This window comes from Phasianus colchicus, chromosome 36 (genome assembly GCF_987193195.1).
Source record: "Phasianus colchicus chromosome 36, bPhaCol1.hap1.1, whole genome shotgun sequence".
Classification (NCBI taxonomy): Eukaryota; Metazoa; Chordata; class Aves; order Galliformes; family Phasianidae; genus Phasianus; species Phasianus colchicus.
In genome coordinates this window covers 2205607-2222971 of record NC_143471.1, presented here as the reverse complement: position 1 = coordinate 2222971, position 17365 = coordinate 2205607, and the positions used below count along the sequence as shown (strand labels likewise).

Here is a 17365-nt window from a genome sequence, read left to right as displayed (position 1 = left end):
CCGGGTCCTTGAGGAGGTTTGAGGGTCTTTAGAGGGGTCCCGGGTCCTTCAGGAAGTTTGAGGGTCCTTAGAGGGGTCCTGGGTTCTTGAGGAGGGGTCTGGGGGTCTGGGATGGGTTTGGGGTCCTTGAGAGGACTTAGGTGTTCCTGAGAGAGTTTTGGGATTCTTAGGGTGGGGTCTGGGATGGGTTTGGGATCCTTGAGAGGGTTTAGGTGTTCATGAGAGGGTTTTGGGATTCCTGGGGTGGGGTCTGGGTTGGGTTTGGGGTCTTTGAGAGGGTTTAGGTGTTCCTGAGAGGGTTTTGGGATTCCTAAGGTGGGGGTCTGGGATGGGTTTGGGATCCTTGAGAGGGTTTAGGTGTTCCTGAGAGAGTTTTGGGATTCTTAGGGTGGGGTCTGGGATGGGTTTGGGATCCTTGAGAGGGTTTTGGTGTTCATGAGGGGGTTTTGGGATTCTTAGGGTGGGGTCTGGGATGGGTTTGGGGTCCTTGAGAGGACTTAGGTGTTTGTGAGAGGGTTTTGGGATTCCTTGGATGGGGTCTGGGATGAGTTTGGGATCCTTGAGAGGGTTTAGGTGTTTGTGAGAGAGTTTTGGGGTCCGTGAGAGGGTTCTGGGGTCTCTGGAGGGGTCCCTGAGATGGTTTTGGGAGTCCTGGTGTGGGGTCTGGGGTGGGTTTGGGGTCCTTGAGAGGACTTAGGTGTTTGTGAGAGGGTTTTGGGATTCCTTGGATGGGGTCTGGGATGAGTTTGGGATCCTTGAGAGGGTTTAGGTGTTCCTGAGAGAGTTTTGGGGTCTCTGGAGGGGTCCCTGAGATGGTTTTGGGACTCCTGGTGTGGGGTCTGGGATGGGTTTGGGGTCCTTGAGAGGATTTAGGTATTCATGAGAAGGTTTTGGGATTCCTGGGGTGGGGTCTGGGATGAGTTTGGGGTCCTTGAGAGGGTTTTGGTGTTCATGAGGGGGTTTTGGGATTCCTGGGGTGGGGTCTGGGTTGGGTTTGGGGTCTTTGAGAGGGTTTAGGTGTTCCTGAGAGGGTTTGGGGATTCTTAGGGTGGGGTCTAGGATGAGTTTGGGGTCCTTGAGAGGGTTTTGGTGTTCCTGAGAGGGTTTTGGGATTCCTAAGGTGGGGGTCTGGGATGGGTTTGGGATCCTTGAGAGGGTTTTGGTGTTCATGAGGGGGTTTTGGGATTCTTAGGGTGGGGTCTGGGATGGGTTTGGGGTCCTTGAGAGGACTTAGGTGTTCCTGAGAGAGTTTTGGGATTCTTAGGGTGGGGTCTGGGATGGGTTTGGGATCCTTGAGAGGGTTTAGGTGTCTATGAGAGGGTTTTGGGGTCCCTGAAAGCATTCTGCGCCCTTTGAGAGGGCTGTGGGATCCCCCGTTGTCCCCCCCCGACGCCCCCTGTGCCCCCAGGAGAAGGAGGGGGTGCAGTGGGAGGCGAAGGAGGAGGAGGAGGAGTACGAGGAAGAGCTGGAGGAGGAAGGCGAGAAGGAGGAGGAGGACGACCACATGGAGTACTGCCGCGTGTGCAAGGACGGCGGGGAGCTGCTGTGCTGCGACGCCTGCATCTCCTCCTACCACATCCACTGCCTCAACCCCCCCCTGCCTGAGGTCCCCAACGGGGAGTGGCTCTGCCCCAGATGCACCGTGAGTGGGGGGGGGGGGGGAAGTAAGGGGGGGGAGGGGGAGGCAGTGGGATGGGGAGGGGGTGGGAAATTTGGGATGGGGATGCGGATGGGGTGGGCAGGATGGGGGCATGGATGGGATGGGGGCATGGATGGGGGTGGGATGGGAATGGGATGGGGATGGGGGCACGGATGGGGATGGGGGCACGGATGGGGATGGGGGCACGGATGGGGATGGGGGCACGGATGGGATGAGGATGAGGGCATGGATGGGATGGGGATGAGGGCATGGAGGGGATGAGGATGAGGGCATGGATGGGATGAGGATGGGATGGGGATGGGGCATGGATGGGATGGGGACATGGATGGGACAGGACTGAAGGCAGGGATGGGATGGGGACATGGATGGAATGGGGGCATGGATGGGACGGGGATGAAGGCACGGATGGGATGGGGGCATGGATGGGATGGGGATGGGGATGGAATGGGGCAGGGATGGGACGGGGATGGGACGGGGATGGGGACACGGATGGGATGGGGAATGGGACGGGGATGAAGGCACGGATGGGATGGGGACATGGATGGGATGGGGATGGGGATGGAATGGGGCAGGGATGGGACGGGGATGGGGACACGGATGGGATGGGGAATGGGACGGGGATGAAGGCACGGATGGGATGGGGACATGGATGGGACGGGGATAGAACATGGATGGCGCACGGATGGGGCATGGATGGGGGCATGGATGGGATGGGGATGGGACGGGGATGGGGCATGGATGGGATGGGACAAGGATGGGGTGGGGACAGGGGCAGGACAGGGACATGGATGGGGTGGGGACAGGAACAGGGATGGGGACAGGGGCAGGACAGGGACATGGATGGGATGGGGACAGGGATGGGGACAGGGATGGGGTGGGGACAGTAGCAGGACAGGGACATGGATGGGGTGGGGACATGGACGGGGTGGGGACAGGAGCAGGACAGGGACATGGATGGGGTGAGGACAGGAACAGGGATGGGGACAGGGATGGGGTGGGGGCAGGGGCAGGACAGGGACATGGATGGGATGGGACAGCGGCAGGACAGGGATGGGGACAGGGATGGGGTGGGGACAGGAGCAGGACAGGGACAGGGATGGGGTGGGGACAGGGATGGGGTGGGGACAGGAGCAGGACAGGGACATGGATGGGGTGGAGACATGGATGGGGTGGGACGTGGGCTGGGGGTGTCCCCACATGGAGGGTCCCCGTGCCCCCAACCCTTTGTCCCTGCAGTGCCCAGTGCTGAAGGGCCGAGTGCAGAAGATCCTGTACTGGCGGTGGGGGGAGCCGCCCCCCCCCGTGGCTGTGCCTCCCCCCGAGGGCCCCCCCGAGGGTCCCCCCAAAGTGCTGCAGGGCCGCTCCGAGCGCGAGTTCTTTGTCAAATGGGTGGGGTTGTCCTACTGGCACTGCTCCTGGATCAAGGAGCTGCAGGTACTGAGGGGGGAGAGGGGATGGGGGGCATCTGGGGGGGCTGGGGGCGGTGCTGGGATTTGATTTGGGGGGATGGGGACACATCTGTGACCAACCAGGGGGGGCTCTGGGCCAGGGGACGTCGCTGTGACCAACCTGGGGGAACTCAGGGGACGCCCTTGTGCCCACCCTGGGGTCAAGGCCACCCCTGTGCCCACCCCACTCTGGGGGTACTCAGGGGTAGGGGACACCCTTGTCACCAATCTGGGGGGGTCTGTGGGACAGGGGACTCCCTTGTCACCCACCTGGGGGTGGGGACAGCCCTGTGACCCCTCTGTGGGGACTCAGGGGATGGCTCTTGTGCCCACCCTGGGGTCAGGGCCACCCCTGTGCCCACCCCACTCTGGGGGTACTCAGGGGTAGGGGACGCCCTTGTCACCAACCTGGGGGGGTCTGTGGGACAGGGGACACCCCTGTGACCAACCTGGGGGTGGGGACAGCCCTGTGACCAACCAGGGGGGGCTCTGGGCCAGGGGACGTCGCTGTGACCAACCTGGGGGAACTCAGGGGACGCCCTTGTGCCCACCCTGGGGTCAAGGCCATCCCTGTGCCCACCCCACTCTGGGGGTACTCAGGGGTAGGGGACGCCCTTGTCACCAACCTGGGGGGGTCTGTGGGACAGGGGACACCCCTGTGACCAACCTGGGGGTGGGGACAGCCATGTGGCCAACCTGGGGGAACTCAGGGGACGCCCCTGTGCCCACCCTGGGGTCAGAGCCACCCCACTCTGTGGGTACTCAGGGACAGGGGACACCCTTGTCACCAACCTGGGGGGGTCTGTGGGACACCCTGGTGACAACCTGGGGGCTGGGGACAGCCCTGTGACCCCTCTGTGGGGACTCAGGGGATGGCTTTTGTGCCCACCCTGGGGTCAGGACCATCCCTGTGCCCACCCCACTCTGGGGGTACTCAGGGGTAGGGGACACCCTTGTCACCAATCTGGGGGGGTCTGTGGGACAGGGGACTCCCTTGTCACCCACCTGGGGGTGGGGACAGCCATGTGACCAACCTGGGGGGGCTCTGGGTCAGGGGACGTCACTGTGACCAACCTGGGGGAACTCAGGGGACGCCCTTGTGCCCACCCTGGGGTCAGGGCCACCCCTGTGCCCACCCCACTCTGGGGGTACTCAGGGGTAGGGGACACCCTTGTCATCAATCTGGGGGGGTCTGTGGGACAGGGGACACCCCTGTGACCAACCTGGGGGTGGGGACAGCCATGTGGCCAACCTGGGGGAACTCAGGGGACGCCCCTGTGCCCACCCTGGGGTCAGAGCCACCCCACTCTGTGGGTACTCAGGGACAGGGTACGCCCTTGTCACCAACCTGGGGGGGTCAGGGCCACCCATGTGACCAACCTGGGGGTGCTCAGGGACAGGGGACAGCTCTGTGACCAACCTAGGAGGGGACATGGCACGGGGGCCACCCCCTTATACCCACCTAGGAGGGCACGGGGCCACCCAGACCCCCTCCCTCCCTCACTCACGTGTGTCCCCACCCCCAGCTGGAGATCTTCCACCTGGTGATGTACCGCAACTACCAGCGCAAGAACGACATGGACGAGCCCCCCCCCCTGGATTACGGCTCCGGGGACGATGACACCAAGAGTGACAAAAGGGGACACAGCCAGGACCCCCTGTACGGCGGCATGGAGGAGCGCTTCTACCGCTACGGCATCAAACCCGAGTGGATGACGGTGCACCGCATCATCAACCACAGGTGGGGGCACCCGTGGGTGTCCCTTGGGGGACCCCTGGCACCCACTGGTGTCCCCTGCATCCCTGGGGGACCTGCAGTACCCGCGGGTGTCTCCTGGGTGTCCCCCAGCACCCACGGGTGTCCCCTGTATCCCTGGGTGTCCCCTGTATCCCTGGGTGTCCCCTGCATCCCTAGGTGTCCCCCAGCACCCACGGGTGTCCTCTGTGTCCCTGGGTGTCCCCTGCGTCCCTGGGTGTCCCCCAGCACCCACGGGTGTCCTCTGCGTCCCTGGGTGTCCCCTGCATCCCTAGGTGTCCCCCAGCACCCACGGGTGTCCTCTGCATCCCTGGGTGTCCCTCAGCACCCACGGGTGTCTCCTGGGGGACCCCTGGCACCCACTGGTGTCCCCTGCGTCCCTGGGGGACCTGCAGTACCCGTGGGTGTCTCCTGGCTGGCCCCCAGCACCCACGGGTGTTCCCTGCATCCCTGCGTGTCCCCTGCATCCCTAGGTGTCCCCCAGCACCCACGGGTGTCCTTTGCGTCCCTGGGTGTCCCTCAGCACCCACGGGTGTCTCCTGGGGGACCCCTGGCACCCACGGGTGTCCTCTGCGTCCCTGGGTGTCCCTCAGCACCCACGGGTGTTTCCTGGGGGACCCCTGGCACCCACTGGTGTCCCCTGCGTCCCTGGGGGACCTGCAGTACCCGCGGGTGTCTCCTGGGTGGCCCCCAGCACCCACGGGTGTCCTCTGCGTCCCTGCGTGTCCCCTGCATCCCTAGGTGGCCCCCAGCACCCACGGGTGTCTCCTGGGGGACGCCTGGCACCCACTGGTGTCCCCTGCGTCCCTGGGGGACCTGCAGTACCCGTGGGTGTCTCCTGGCTGGCCCCCAGCACCCACAGGTGTCCTCTGCATCTCTGGGTGTCCCCCAGCACCCACGGGTGTCCCCTGCATCCCTGCGTGTCCCCTGCATCCCTAGGTGTCCCCCAGCACCCACGGGTGTCCTCTGCGTCCCTGGGTGTCCCCTGCATCCCTGGGTGGCCCCCAGCACCCACGGGTGTCCTCTGCGTCCCTGGGTGTCCCTCAGCACCCACGGGTGTCTCCTGGGGGACCCCTGGCACCCACTGGTGTCCCCTGCGTCCCTGGGGGACCTGCAGTACCCGCGGGTGTCTCCTGGCTGGCCCCCAGCACCCACAGGTGTCCTCTGCATCTCTGGGTGTCCCCCAGCACCCACGGGTGTCCCCTGCATCCCTGCGTGTCCCCTGCATCCCTAGGTGTCCCCCAGCACCCACGGGTGTCCTCTGCGTCCCTGGGTGTCCCCTGCATCCCTGGGTGGCCCCCAGCACCCACGGGTGTCCTCTGCGTCCCTGGGTGTCCCTCAGCACCCACGGGTGTCTCCTGGGGGACCCCTGGCACCCACTGGTGTCCCCTGCGTCCCTGGGGGACCTGCAGTACCCGCGGGTGTCTCCTGGGTGGCCCCCAGCACCCACGGGTGTCCCCTGCATCCCTGCGTGTCCCCTGCATCCCTAGGTGTCCCCCAGCACCCACGGGTGTCTCCTGCGTCCCTGGGTGTCCCTCAGCACCCACGGGTGTCTCCTGGGGGACCCCTGGCACCCACTGGTGTCCCCTGCGTCCCTGGGGGACCTGCAGTACCCGCGGGTGTGTCCTGGGTGTCCCCCAGCACCCACGGGTGTCCTCTGCGTCCCTGGGTGTCCCCCAGCACCCACGGGTGTCCTTTGCGTCCCTGGGTGTCCCCCAGCACCCACGGGTGTCCTTTGCATCCCCTGGGTGACCCCCAGCACCCACAGGTATCCTGTGTCCCCTGGGTGTCTCCCAACACCCACAGGTGTCTCCTGTGTCCCTCGAGTGTCTCCCAGCACCCATCAGGTGTCCCCTGAGTGTCCCCCAGCACCCATGCGTGTCCCCTGCGTCCCTGAGGGACTCCCAGCACCCACGGGTGTCTCCTGGGTGACCCCCCAGCACCCACTCTGTGTCCCTGGGTGTCCCTCAGCACCCACTGGTGTCCCCTGTATCTTTGGGTGACCCCCAGCACCCTCGGGTGCCCCCTAAATGACCCCCAGCACCCAGGATGGGGGAGGGGTCCCAACCCAGATGGAGGACTTTGGGTGACGTCAACGCAGGGCTGAGGGACCCCAGTGCCTTTGGGGACACCCCCGGCACCCACGGGTGACAGTCAGCACCCAGAGGTGACCCCGGGTGACACCTGGGTCCATCCAGTGGGGGTAGGTGGGGTTTGGGGGGGGGGGCACCCATGGGGACACCCTTGGGGGCGTCCCTGACATCCCCTGGGCTGCCGCAGGCGTCCCTGTCCCCAAGTGTCCCCATGTGCTGTCCAGGTGTCCCCAGGTGACCCCATGTCCTGTCCGTGTGTCCCCAAGTGTCCCCATGTCCCCTGAGTGTCCCCAGGTGACCCCACGCCCTGCCTGCGTGTCCCCAAGTGTCCCCATGTCCCCTGAGTGTCCCCAGGTGACCCCATGCCCTGTCCCCTAAGTGTCCCTGTCCCCTGAGTGTCCTCAGGTGACCCCATGCCCTGTCTGTGTGTCCCCAAGTGTCCCCGTCCCCTGAGTGTCCTCAGGTGACCCCATGTCCTGTCTGTGTGTCCCAAGTGTCCCCATGTCCCCTGAGTGTCCCCAGGTGACCCCATGTCCTGTCTGTGTGTCCCAAGTGTCCCCATGTCCCCTGAGTGTCCCCAGGTGACCCCATGCCCTGTCTGTGTGTCCCCAAGTGTCCCCATGTCCCCTAAGTGTCCCCAGGTGACCCCATGCCCTGTCTGTGTGTCCCCAAGTGTCCCCATGTCCCCTGAGTGTCCCCAGGTGACCCCTTGTCCTGTCTGTGTGTCCCAAGTGTCCCCATGTCCCCTGAGTGTCCCCAGGTGACCCCATGCCCTGTCTGTGTGTCCCCAAGTGTCCCCATGTCCCCTGAGTGTCCTCAGGTGACCCCATGTCCTGTCTGTGTGTCCCCATGTCCCCTGAGTGTCCCCAGGTGTCCCCATGCCCTGCCTGTGTCTCCCCAAGTGTCCCCATGTCCCCTGAGTGTCCCCAGGTGACCCCATGCCCTGTCCCCTAAGTGTCCCTGTCCCCTGAGTGTCCTCAGATGACCCCATGTCTTGTCTGTGTGTCCCCACATGTCCCCATGTCCCCTGAGTGTCCTCAGGTGACCCCATGTCCTGTCTGTGTGTCCCCATGTCCCCTGAGTGTCCCCAGGTGTCCCCATGCCCTGCCTGTGTCTCCCCAAGTGTCCCCATGTCCCCTAAGTGTCCTCAGGTGACCCCATGCCCTGTCTGTGTGTCCCCAAGTGTCCCCATCCCCTGAGTGTCCTCAGGTGACCCCATGTCCTGTCTGTGTGTCCCAAGTGTCCCCATGTCCCCTGAGTGTCCCCAGGTGACCCCATGCCCTGTCTGTGTGTCCCCACGTGTCCCCATGTCCCCTGAGTGTCCTCAGGTGACCCCATGTCTTGTCTGTGTGTCCCCAAGTGTCCCCATGTCCCCTGAGTGTCCTCAGGTGACCCCATGTCCTGTCTGTGTCCCCATGTCCCCTGAGTGTCCCCAGGTGACCCCATGTCCTGTCTGTGTGTCCCCAAGTGTCCCCATGTCCCCTGAGTGTCCCCACGTGTCCCCATGTCCTGTCTGTGTGTCCCCAAGTGTCCCTGTCCCCTAAGTGTCCTCAGGTGACCCCATGCCCTGTCTGTGTGTCCCCACGTGTCCCCATGTCCCCTGAGTGTCCCCAGGTGCCCCCATGTCCCAAGTGTCCCCAGATGTCCCTGTCCCCTATCTGGATGTCCCCAGATGCCCCCATACCCTGTCTGGCTGTCCTCAAATTGTCCCCATCCACACCCTGTCTTGCTGTCCCCAAGTGTCCCCCATCCCTGTCCAGCTGTCCCCAGCTGTCCCCATGTCCCCAGACGCCATCCTAACCCGCTGTCCCTGCTGTGACCCGCTGTCCCCAGCTGACCCCATTGCTGGGCTGTCACTCCCGGTGACAAAGTGACCCCTGGTGGCCCTGCGGTGCCATTCGTGTCCCCGGCTGTCACCAGGAATCCTGCCTGGCTGTCACTGCCAGCTGTCCCCGTGTCCCCTTTGGCTCCGCTGTCACCTCCAGTGCCTCCTGTCCCCTATGGGTGCCTCATTGTCCCCCTGAGTGCCTCGTTGTCCTCTATGGGTGCTCACTGTCCCCTTAAGTGTCTCATTGTCCCCATGAGTGCCTCGTTGTCCCCTATGGGTGCTCATTGTCTCCTTAAGTGCCTCATTGTTCCCATAGGTGTCTTGTTGTCCCCTATGGGTGCTCACTGTCCCCCTAAGTGCCTCATTGTCCCCATGGGTGTCTTGTTGTCCCCAATGGGTGCTCATTGTCCCCTTAAGTGCCTCATTGTCCCCATAGGTGTCTTGTTGTCCCCTGTGGGTGCTCATTGTCCCCATAGGTGTCTTGTTGTCCCCTGTGGGTGCTCATTGTCCCCATAAGTGCCTCATTGTCCCCATAGGTGTCTTGTTGTCCCCTACGGGTGCTCATTGTCCCCTTAAGTGCCTCATTGTCCCCATAGGTGTCTTGTTGTCCCCTATGGGCGCTCATTGTCCCCTTAAGTGCCTCATTGTCCCCATAGGTGTCTTGTTGTCCGCTATGGGTGCTCACTGTCCCCCTAAGTGCCTCATTGTCCCCATGGGTGTCTTGTTGTCCCCTATGGGTGCTCACTGTCCCCTTAAGTGCCTCATTGTCCCCACGGGTGTCTTGTAGTCCCCTACGGGTGCTCATTGTCCCCATAGGTGTCTTGTTGTCCCCTATGGGTGCTCACTGTCCCCTTAAGTGCCTCATTGTCCCCATGAGTGCCTCGTTGTCCCCTATGGGTGCTCATTGTCCCCTTAAGTGCCTCATTGTCCCCATAGGTGTCTTGTTGTCCCCTATGGGTGCTCATTGTCCCCTTAAGTGCCTCATTGTCCCCATAGGTGTCTTGTTGTCCCCTATAGGTGCTCATTGTCCCCTTAAGTGCCTCATTGTCCCCATGGGTGTCTTGTTGTCCCCTATAGGTGCTCATTGTCCCCTTAAGTGCCTCATTGTCCCCATGGGTGTCTTGTTGTCCCCTATGTGTGCTCACTGTCCCCTTAAGTGCCTCATTGTCCCTATGGGTTCCCATTGTTCCCATAGGTGCTCCATTGTCCCCGTGGGTGCCTCGTTGTCCCCTTAGATCCCTTGTGTCCCCATGTGTGCCCACTGTCTCTTTAGCTCCCTTCTGTCCCCATGGGTGCCTTCTGTCCCTATGGGTGCCTTCTGTCCCCTTGGCTCCCTTGTGTCCCTATGGGTGCCTTATTGTCCCTATGGGTGCCTTGTTGTCCCCATGGATCCCTTACGTCCCCATGGGTGCCTTGTTGTCCCCTTAGATCCCTTGTGTCCCCATGGGTGCCTTCTGTCCCCTTGGATCCTTTCTGTCCCCATGGGTGCCTTCTGTCCCCATGGGTGCCTTCTGTCCCCTTGGATCCTCTCTGTCCCCATGGGTGCCTCGTTGTCCCCTAGGATCCTTTCTGTCCCCATGGGTGCCCACTGTCTCTAGCTCCCTTCTGTCCCCATGGGTGCTTTCTGTCCCCTTGGGTCCTTTCTGTCCCTATGGGTGCCTTGTCCCCTTAGATCCCTTGTGTCCCCATGGGTGCCTTCTGTCCCCTTGGATCCTTTCTGTCCCCATGGGTGCCTTCTGTCCCCTTGGGTCCTTTCTGTCCCCATGGGTGCCTTGTCCCCTTAGATCCCTTGTGTCCCCATGGGTGCCTTCTGTCCCCTTGGATCCTTTCTGTCCCCATGGGTGCCTCGCTGTCCCCTTGGCTCCCTTGCGTCCCCATGGGTGCTTCTGTCCCCTTGGATCCTTTCTGTCCCCACGGGTTCCTTCTGTCCCCACAGGTGCCTCGCTGTCCCCTAGGATCCTCTCTGTCCCCATGGGTGCTTCTGTCCCCTTGGATCCTTTCTGTCCCCATGGGTGCCTCGCTGTCCCCTTGAATCCTTTCTGTCCCCATGGGTGCCTCGCTGTCCCCTTGAATCCTTTCTGTTCCCATGGGTGCCTTCTGTCCCCTAGGATCCTTTCTGTCCCCATGGGTGCCTTCTGTCCCCTTGGGTCCTCTCTGTCCCCATGGGTGCCTCGCTGTCCCCTAGGATCCTCTCTGTCCCCATGGGTGCTTCTGTTCCCTTGGATCCTTTCTGTCCCCACGGGTTCCTTCTGTCCCTACAAGTGCCTCGCTGTCCCCTAGGATCCTTTCTGTCCCCATGGGTGCTTCTGTCCCCTTGGATCCTTTCTGTCCCCATGGGTTCCTTGTCCCCTTGGATCCTCTCTGTCCCCATGGGTGCCTCGCTGTCCCCTAGGATCCTTTCTGTCCCCATGGGTGCCTCACTGTCCCCTTGAATCCTTTCTGTCCCCATGGGTGCCTCGCTGTCCCCTAGGATCCTTTCTGTCCCCATGGGTGCCTTCTGTCCCCTTGGGTCCTTCCTGTCCCCATGGGTGCCTCGCTGTCCCCTAGGATCCTTTCTGTCCCCATGGGTGCCTCGCTGTCCCCTTGGCTCCCTTGCATCCCCATGGGTGCTTCTGTCCTCTTGGGTCCTTTCTGTCCCCACGGGTGCCTCGCTGTCCCCTTGGCTCCCTTGCATCCCCATGGGTGCTTCTGTCCTCTTGGGTCCTTTCTGTCCCCACGGGTGCCTCGCTGTCCCCATGGGTGCCTCGTTGTCCCCTTGGCTCCCTTGCATCCCCATGGGTGCCTGTTTTCCCCACCAGTGCCAGTTCGTCCCTGCGCTTTCCCTGCGTCCCCCCCAGGTCCCTGTAGTGTCCCCGTAGTGTCCCCACGTTGTCCCCACGGTGTCCCCACAGCGTGGACCGCAAGGGTCAGTACCACTACCTGGTGAAGTGGCGCGACCTGCCCTACGACCAGGCCACGTGGGAGGAGGACGAGATGCCCATCCCTGACTACGACCTGCACAAGATGGCCTACTGGAAGCACCGGTGGGTGGGGGGGCGGGGGGGGCAAGATGGAGGTGGGGGGGGGGGACATGGGGGGTAAGATAGAGGGGGGGGGGGGGACGTGGGGAGGTGCCTACTGGAAGCACCGGTGGGTGGGGGGGCAGGGGGGGGCAAGATGGGGGTGGGGGGGCAGGGGGGGGCAAGGTGGGGGTGGGTGGGGGGGATGTGGGGAGGTGCCTACTGGAAGCACCAGGGGGTGGGGGGGTGGGGGGGCAAGGTGGGGGTGGGGGGGGGGCGTGGGGAGGTGCCTACTGGAAGTGGGTGGGGGGACAAGGGGGTAAGATAGAGGGGGGGGGACGTGGGAGGTGCCTGCTGAAAGTGGGTGGGGGGACGGGGGGGGGCAAGATGGAGGTGGGGGGGGGACATGGGGAGGTGCCTGCTGGAAGCACCGGTGGGTGGGGGGGTGGGGGGGCAAGGTGGGGGTGGGGGGGGCGTGGGGAGGTGCCTACTGGAAGTGGGTGGGGGTGGGGGGACGGGGGGGGGGCAAGATGGAGGTGGGGGGGGGACGTGGGGAGGTGCCTACTGGAAGCACCGGTGGGTGGGGGGGTGGGGGGGCAAGGTGGGGGTGGGGGGGGGCGTGGGGAGGTGCCTACTGGAAGTGGGTGGGGGGACAGGGGGGGCAAGGTGGAGGTGGGGGGGGGGATGTGGGGAGGTGCCTACTGGAAGCACCAGTGGGTGGGGGGGGCAAGATGGGGGTGGGGGGGGGGGATGTGGGAGGTGCCTGCTGGAAGTGGGTGGGGGGGCAGGGGGGGCAAGATGGAGGTGGGGGGGGGATGTGGGAGGTGCCTGCTGGAAGCACCGGTGGGTGGGGGGGCGGGGGGGGGCAAGGTGGGGGTGGGGGAGGGGGCGTGGGGAGGTGCCTGCTGGAAGCACTGGTGGGTGGGGGGACCCTGGGGGTGGGGGGGACACGGGGGGGTGCCTGCTGTAAGGGACAGTAGGGACAAATGAGACAATAGGGACCCATAGGGTACACAACGGACCCATAGGGACCATGGGAACCCATAGGGGACACAAGGGACCCATAGGGACAATGGGAACCCGTAGAGGACACAAGGGACCCATAGGGACAATAAGGACCCTGGGGGTGGGGGGGGGACATGGGGGGGTGCCTGCTGGAAGGGACAGTGGGGACAATAGGGACCCTGGGGGTGGGGGGGGAGGACATGGGGGGGTGCCTGCTGGAAGCACCAGTGGTTGGGGGGACCCTGGGGGGGGGACACGTGGGGGTGGCCTCATGTCCCCATGTCCCCACTTGTCCCAGTGGTTGTGGGGACCTTGGGGGTGGGGGGAAACACGGGGGGGTGCCTGCTGGAAGGGACAATAGGGACAAATGGGACAATAGGGACCCATAGGGGACACAAGGGACCCATAGGGACAATAGGGACCCTGGGGGCGGGGGGGGGGACATGGGGGTTGCCTGCTGGAAGGGACAATAGGGACAAATGAGACAATAGGGACCCATAGGGGACACAAGGGACCCAGAGGGACAATAGGGACCCTGGGGGTGGGGGGGGTGCCTGCTGGACACACCAGTGGTTGGGGGACCCTGGGGGGGGACGGACACGTGGGGGTGGCCTCATGTCCCCATGTCCCCACTTGTCCCCAGGGAGGTGTTCATGGGGGAGGACCCGGCGCAGCCACGGCGCTACAAGAAGAAGAAGAAGGAGATGCCCGGCGAGGGCCCCCCCGAGTCCCCCACCAACGATGTGAGCATGCTGTCCCCCCCCCAGTGTCCCCAAGGTCTCCTCAGTCCCGTGTCACCTCACGTCCCTCCATCTCGTGCATCCCCAAATCTGTGTCTCCCCTTCGTCCTCACCCCGATGTCCCCAGCGTCCTCCCATGGCCACCCCCAGTCCCCCAGACCCCCCCCCAGTGCCCCGTGTCACCCTGTGTCCCCCCAAAACTCCTCGTGTCCACTCCAGGTCCCATCTGTGTCCCCAGCATCACCTGTGTCCCCCACAAGTCCCCAATGTCCCCCTCCTCCCACCAGGTCCCACCCCGCAATCTCCCCTTTACCCCCCATCACCCCCAACCCCTCCGTGCCACCACCCCCCTCACTGACAGCCCCCTCCCGTTGTCCCCCAATGTCCCCTCACCCCCAGCGTCCCCCCCAAGTCCTTTTTGTCCCCCAATGTCCCCCTCCCCTCACCATGTCCCAGCCCCCATTGCCCCCCTCACCCCCCAAGATCCCCCTCAAGTCCCTTTTGTCCCCCGTTGTCCCCCTCAACCCTAATTTCCCCCTTACCCCCCAATATCCCCCGCCCAACCCCTCAGTGCCACCCCCCCTCACTGGCAGCCCCCTCCCATTCTCCCACTTTGTCCCCCTCACCCCCAAAGTGCCCCTCACCCCCCAATATCCCCCCCCAACCCCTCGGTGCCACCCGCCCTCACTGACAGCCCCCTCCCATTGTCCCCCAATGTGCCCCCAATACCTCCCAGTATCCCCCCCCCCAACCCCTCGGTGCCACCCCCCCCTCCCATTGTCCCCCAATGTCCCCCTCAGCCCCCAATATCCCCTCACCCCCCAGTTTCCCCCCCCAACCCCTCGGTGCCACCCCCCCCCACTGACAGCCCCCTCCCATTGTCCCCCTTACCCCCTCACCCCCCATTATCCCCCCCCCAACCCCTCGGTGCCACCCCCCTCTCACTGGCAGCCCCCTCCCATTGTCCCCTTCACCCCCAATACCCCCTCACCCCCCAATATCCCCCCCCAACCCCTTGGTGCCACCGCCCCCCTCACTCACAGCCCCCTCCCATCGTCCCCCATTGTCCCACTCACCCCTAATTTCCCCCTCACCCCTCAATATCCCCCCCCAACCCCTCGGTGCCACCCCCCCCCCACTGACAGCCCCCTCCCATTGTCCCCCTTACCCCCTCACCCCCCAATATCCCCCCCCAACCCCTCAGTGCCAGCCCCTGTCACTCACAGCCCCCTCCCATTGTCCCCCTCACCCCCAATACCCCCTCACCCCCCAGTTTCCCCCCCAACCCCTCGGTGCCACCGCCCCCCTCACTCACAGCCCCCTCCCATTGTCCCCCAATGTCCCTCTCATCCCTCAGTGCCACCACCCCTCACTGGCAGCCCCCTCCCATTGTCCCCCAATGTCCCCCTCACCCCCAATACCCCCTTACCCCCCAATATCCCCCCCAACCCCTCGGTGCCACCCCCCTCTCACTGGCAGCCCCCTCCCATTGTCCCCCAATGTCCCCCTCACCCCACAATATCCCCCCTCAACCCCTCGGTGCCACCCCCCCCTCACTGACAGCCCCCTCCCATTATCCCCCATTGTCCCCCTCACCCCAATGTCTCCCTCACCCCCCAATATCCCCCCCCAACCCCTCAGTGCCACCCCCCATCACTCACAGCCCACTTCCATTGTCCCCCTTACCCCCAATACCCCCCAGTATCCCCCCCCCCAACCCCTTGGTGCCACCCTTCCCTCCCATTGTCCCCCAATGTCCCCCCCAACCCCTCGGTGCCACCACCCCCCTCACTCACAGCCCCCTCCCATTGTCCCCCTTAGCCCCAGTACCCCCCAGTATCCCCCCCTCAACCCCTTCGTGCCTCTCCCATCACTGGCAGCCCCCTCCCATTGTCCCCCTCACCCCCCAATTTCCCCCCCAAACCCTCGATGCCACCCCCCCTTGCTGGCAGCCCCCTCCCATTGTTCCCTCGCCACCAATACCCCCTCACCCCCCAGTTTCCCCCCCAACCCCTCGGTGCCACCGCCCCCCTCGCTCACAGCCCCCTCCCATTATCCCCCATTGTCCCCCTCACCCCAATGTCTCCCTCACCCCCCAATATCCCCCCCCAACCCCTCAGTGCCACCCCCCATCACTCACAGCCCACTTCCATTGTCCCCCTTACCCCCAATACCCCTCAATATCCCCCCTCAACTCCTCAGTACCACCACCCCCCTCACTCACAGCCCCCTCCCATAACCCCCCCCCCCAATTTTGTCCCCCCAGCCCACGGTGAAATACGAGTCCCAGCCTCGCTTCATCTCGGCCACGGGCGGCACGCTGCACCTCTACCAGCTGGAGGGGCTCAACTGGCTGCGCTTCTCCTGGGCTCAGGGCACCGACACCATCCTGGCCGATGAGATGGGGCTGGGAAAAACCATCCAGACCATCGTCTTCCTCTACTCGCTCTACAAGGAGGTGGGTCCCGTCCCCCCCCCCCTCCCCCCCTTTCCCTGGGGTCTCGCTTTATGGTTGGGGGGGGGGGGTGGCTGTTGGGGGTGGTCTCCCCTGTGCTCCTCTCGGTGATCCCGGGGTGTTTTCGTGTTGTTTCGGTGTCCCCTGTGGGTCTGTAAGGGTAGTGAACGTCTGTGGGGACAGTGGGAAGCCTTAGGGGACAATGAGGCACCCATAGGGGCAGTAGGAATCCATAGGGGACACAGGGGACCCATAGGGACACAAGGAACTCATAGGGGACACACGGCACCCATAGGGACAATGGGAACCCATAGGGGACAATAGGGACCCGTAGGGGAGAATAGGGACCCGTAGGGGACACAAGGGACCCATGGGGACAGTAGGAACCCATAGGGGGCACAGGACACCCATGGGGGACACAAGGGATCCATGGGGATAATAGGAACCCATAGGGGGCACAAGGGACCCATGGGGACAATAGGAATCCATAGGGGACACAGGGCACCCATAGGGGACAAGGGACCCATGGGGACAGTAGGAACCCTTAGGGGGCACAAGGGACCCATGGGGACAATAGGAACCCATAGGGACACGGGGCACCATAGGGGACACAAGGGACCCACGGGGATAGTAGGAACCCATAGGGGACACAGGGGACCCATAGGGACACAAGGAACTCATAGGGGACACATGGCACCCATAGGGACAATGGGAACCCATAGGGGACAATAGGGACCCGTAGGGGACACAAGGGATCCATGGGGACAGTAGGAACCCATAGGGGACACATGGCACCCATAGGGACAGTGGGAACCCATAGGGGACACAAGGGACCCATGGGGACAATAGGAACCCATAGGGGACACAAGGGATCCATGGGGACAGTAGGAACCCATAGGGGACAACAGGAACTCATAGGGGACACAAGGGACTCATGGGGACAGTAGGGACCCACGGGGACAGTAGGAACCCATAGGGGACACAAGGGACCCATGGGGACAATAGGGACCCATAGGGGACACAAGGGACCCATAGGGGACAATAGGAACCCATAGGGGACACAAGGGACCCATAGGGGACAGTAGGAACCCACAGGGGACCCATAGGGGACATATGGGACCCATGGGGACACTGAGGCACCCATGGGGACAGTAGGGACCCCACAGTGTCCGTTTGTCCCCGTCTGTGTCACTGCATCACCCTGAGGTGGCCCCATGGTTGCTACTGGTGGCCGGGTGGCATTGTCACCACACTGGGGTGGCCCCATTGTCCTCATGGTGCTCTCACAGCTGTCCCATGGTGTCCCCAAGGCCCCCCCTTGGTGTCCCCACAGCCCATCCTATGTCCCCACAGCCCCCCCTTGGTGTCCCCATGCCCCATC

The 17365-nt window shown here is 63.9% G+C and overlaps 1 protein-coding gene across 2 annotated transcripts in view; it reads left to right on the top strand.

The window, feature by feature from the left end:
- The window catches only part of CHD3 (chromodomain helicase DNA binding protein 3), a 106046-nt gene that overhangs the window by 25882 nt on the left and 62799 nt on the right, over positions 1-17365 (top strand). For both annotated transcript variants that reach the window (XM_090129477.1, XM_090129476.1), the window contains exons 10-15: positions 1409-1642; positions 2897-3094; positions 4635-4849; positions 11677-11808; positions 13433-13532; positions 15796-15987. In XM_090129477.1, coding sequence (XP_089985603.1) covers positions 1409-1642; positions 2897-3094; positions 4635-4849; positions 11677-11808; positions 13433-13532; positions 15796-15987 — 1071 coding nt within the window. The remainder of the gene's footprint in view (positions 1-1408; positions 1643-2896; positions 3095-4634; positions 4850-11676; positions 11809-13432; positions 13533-15795; positions 15988-17365) is intronic.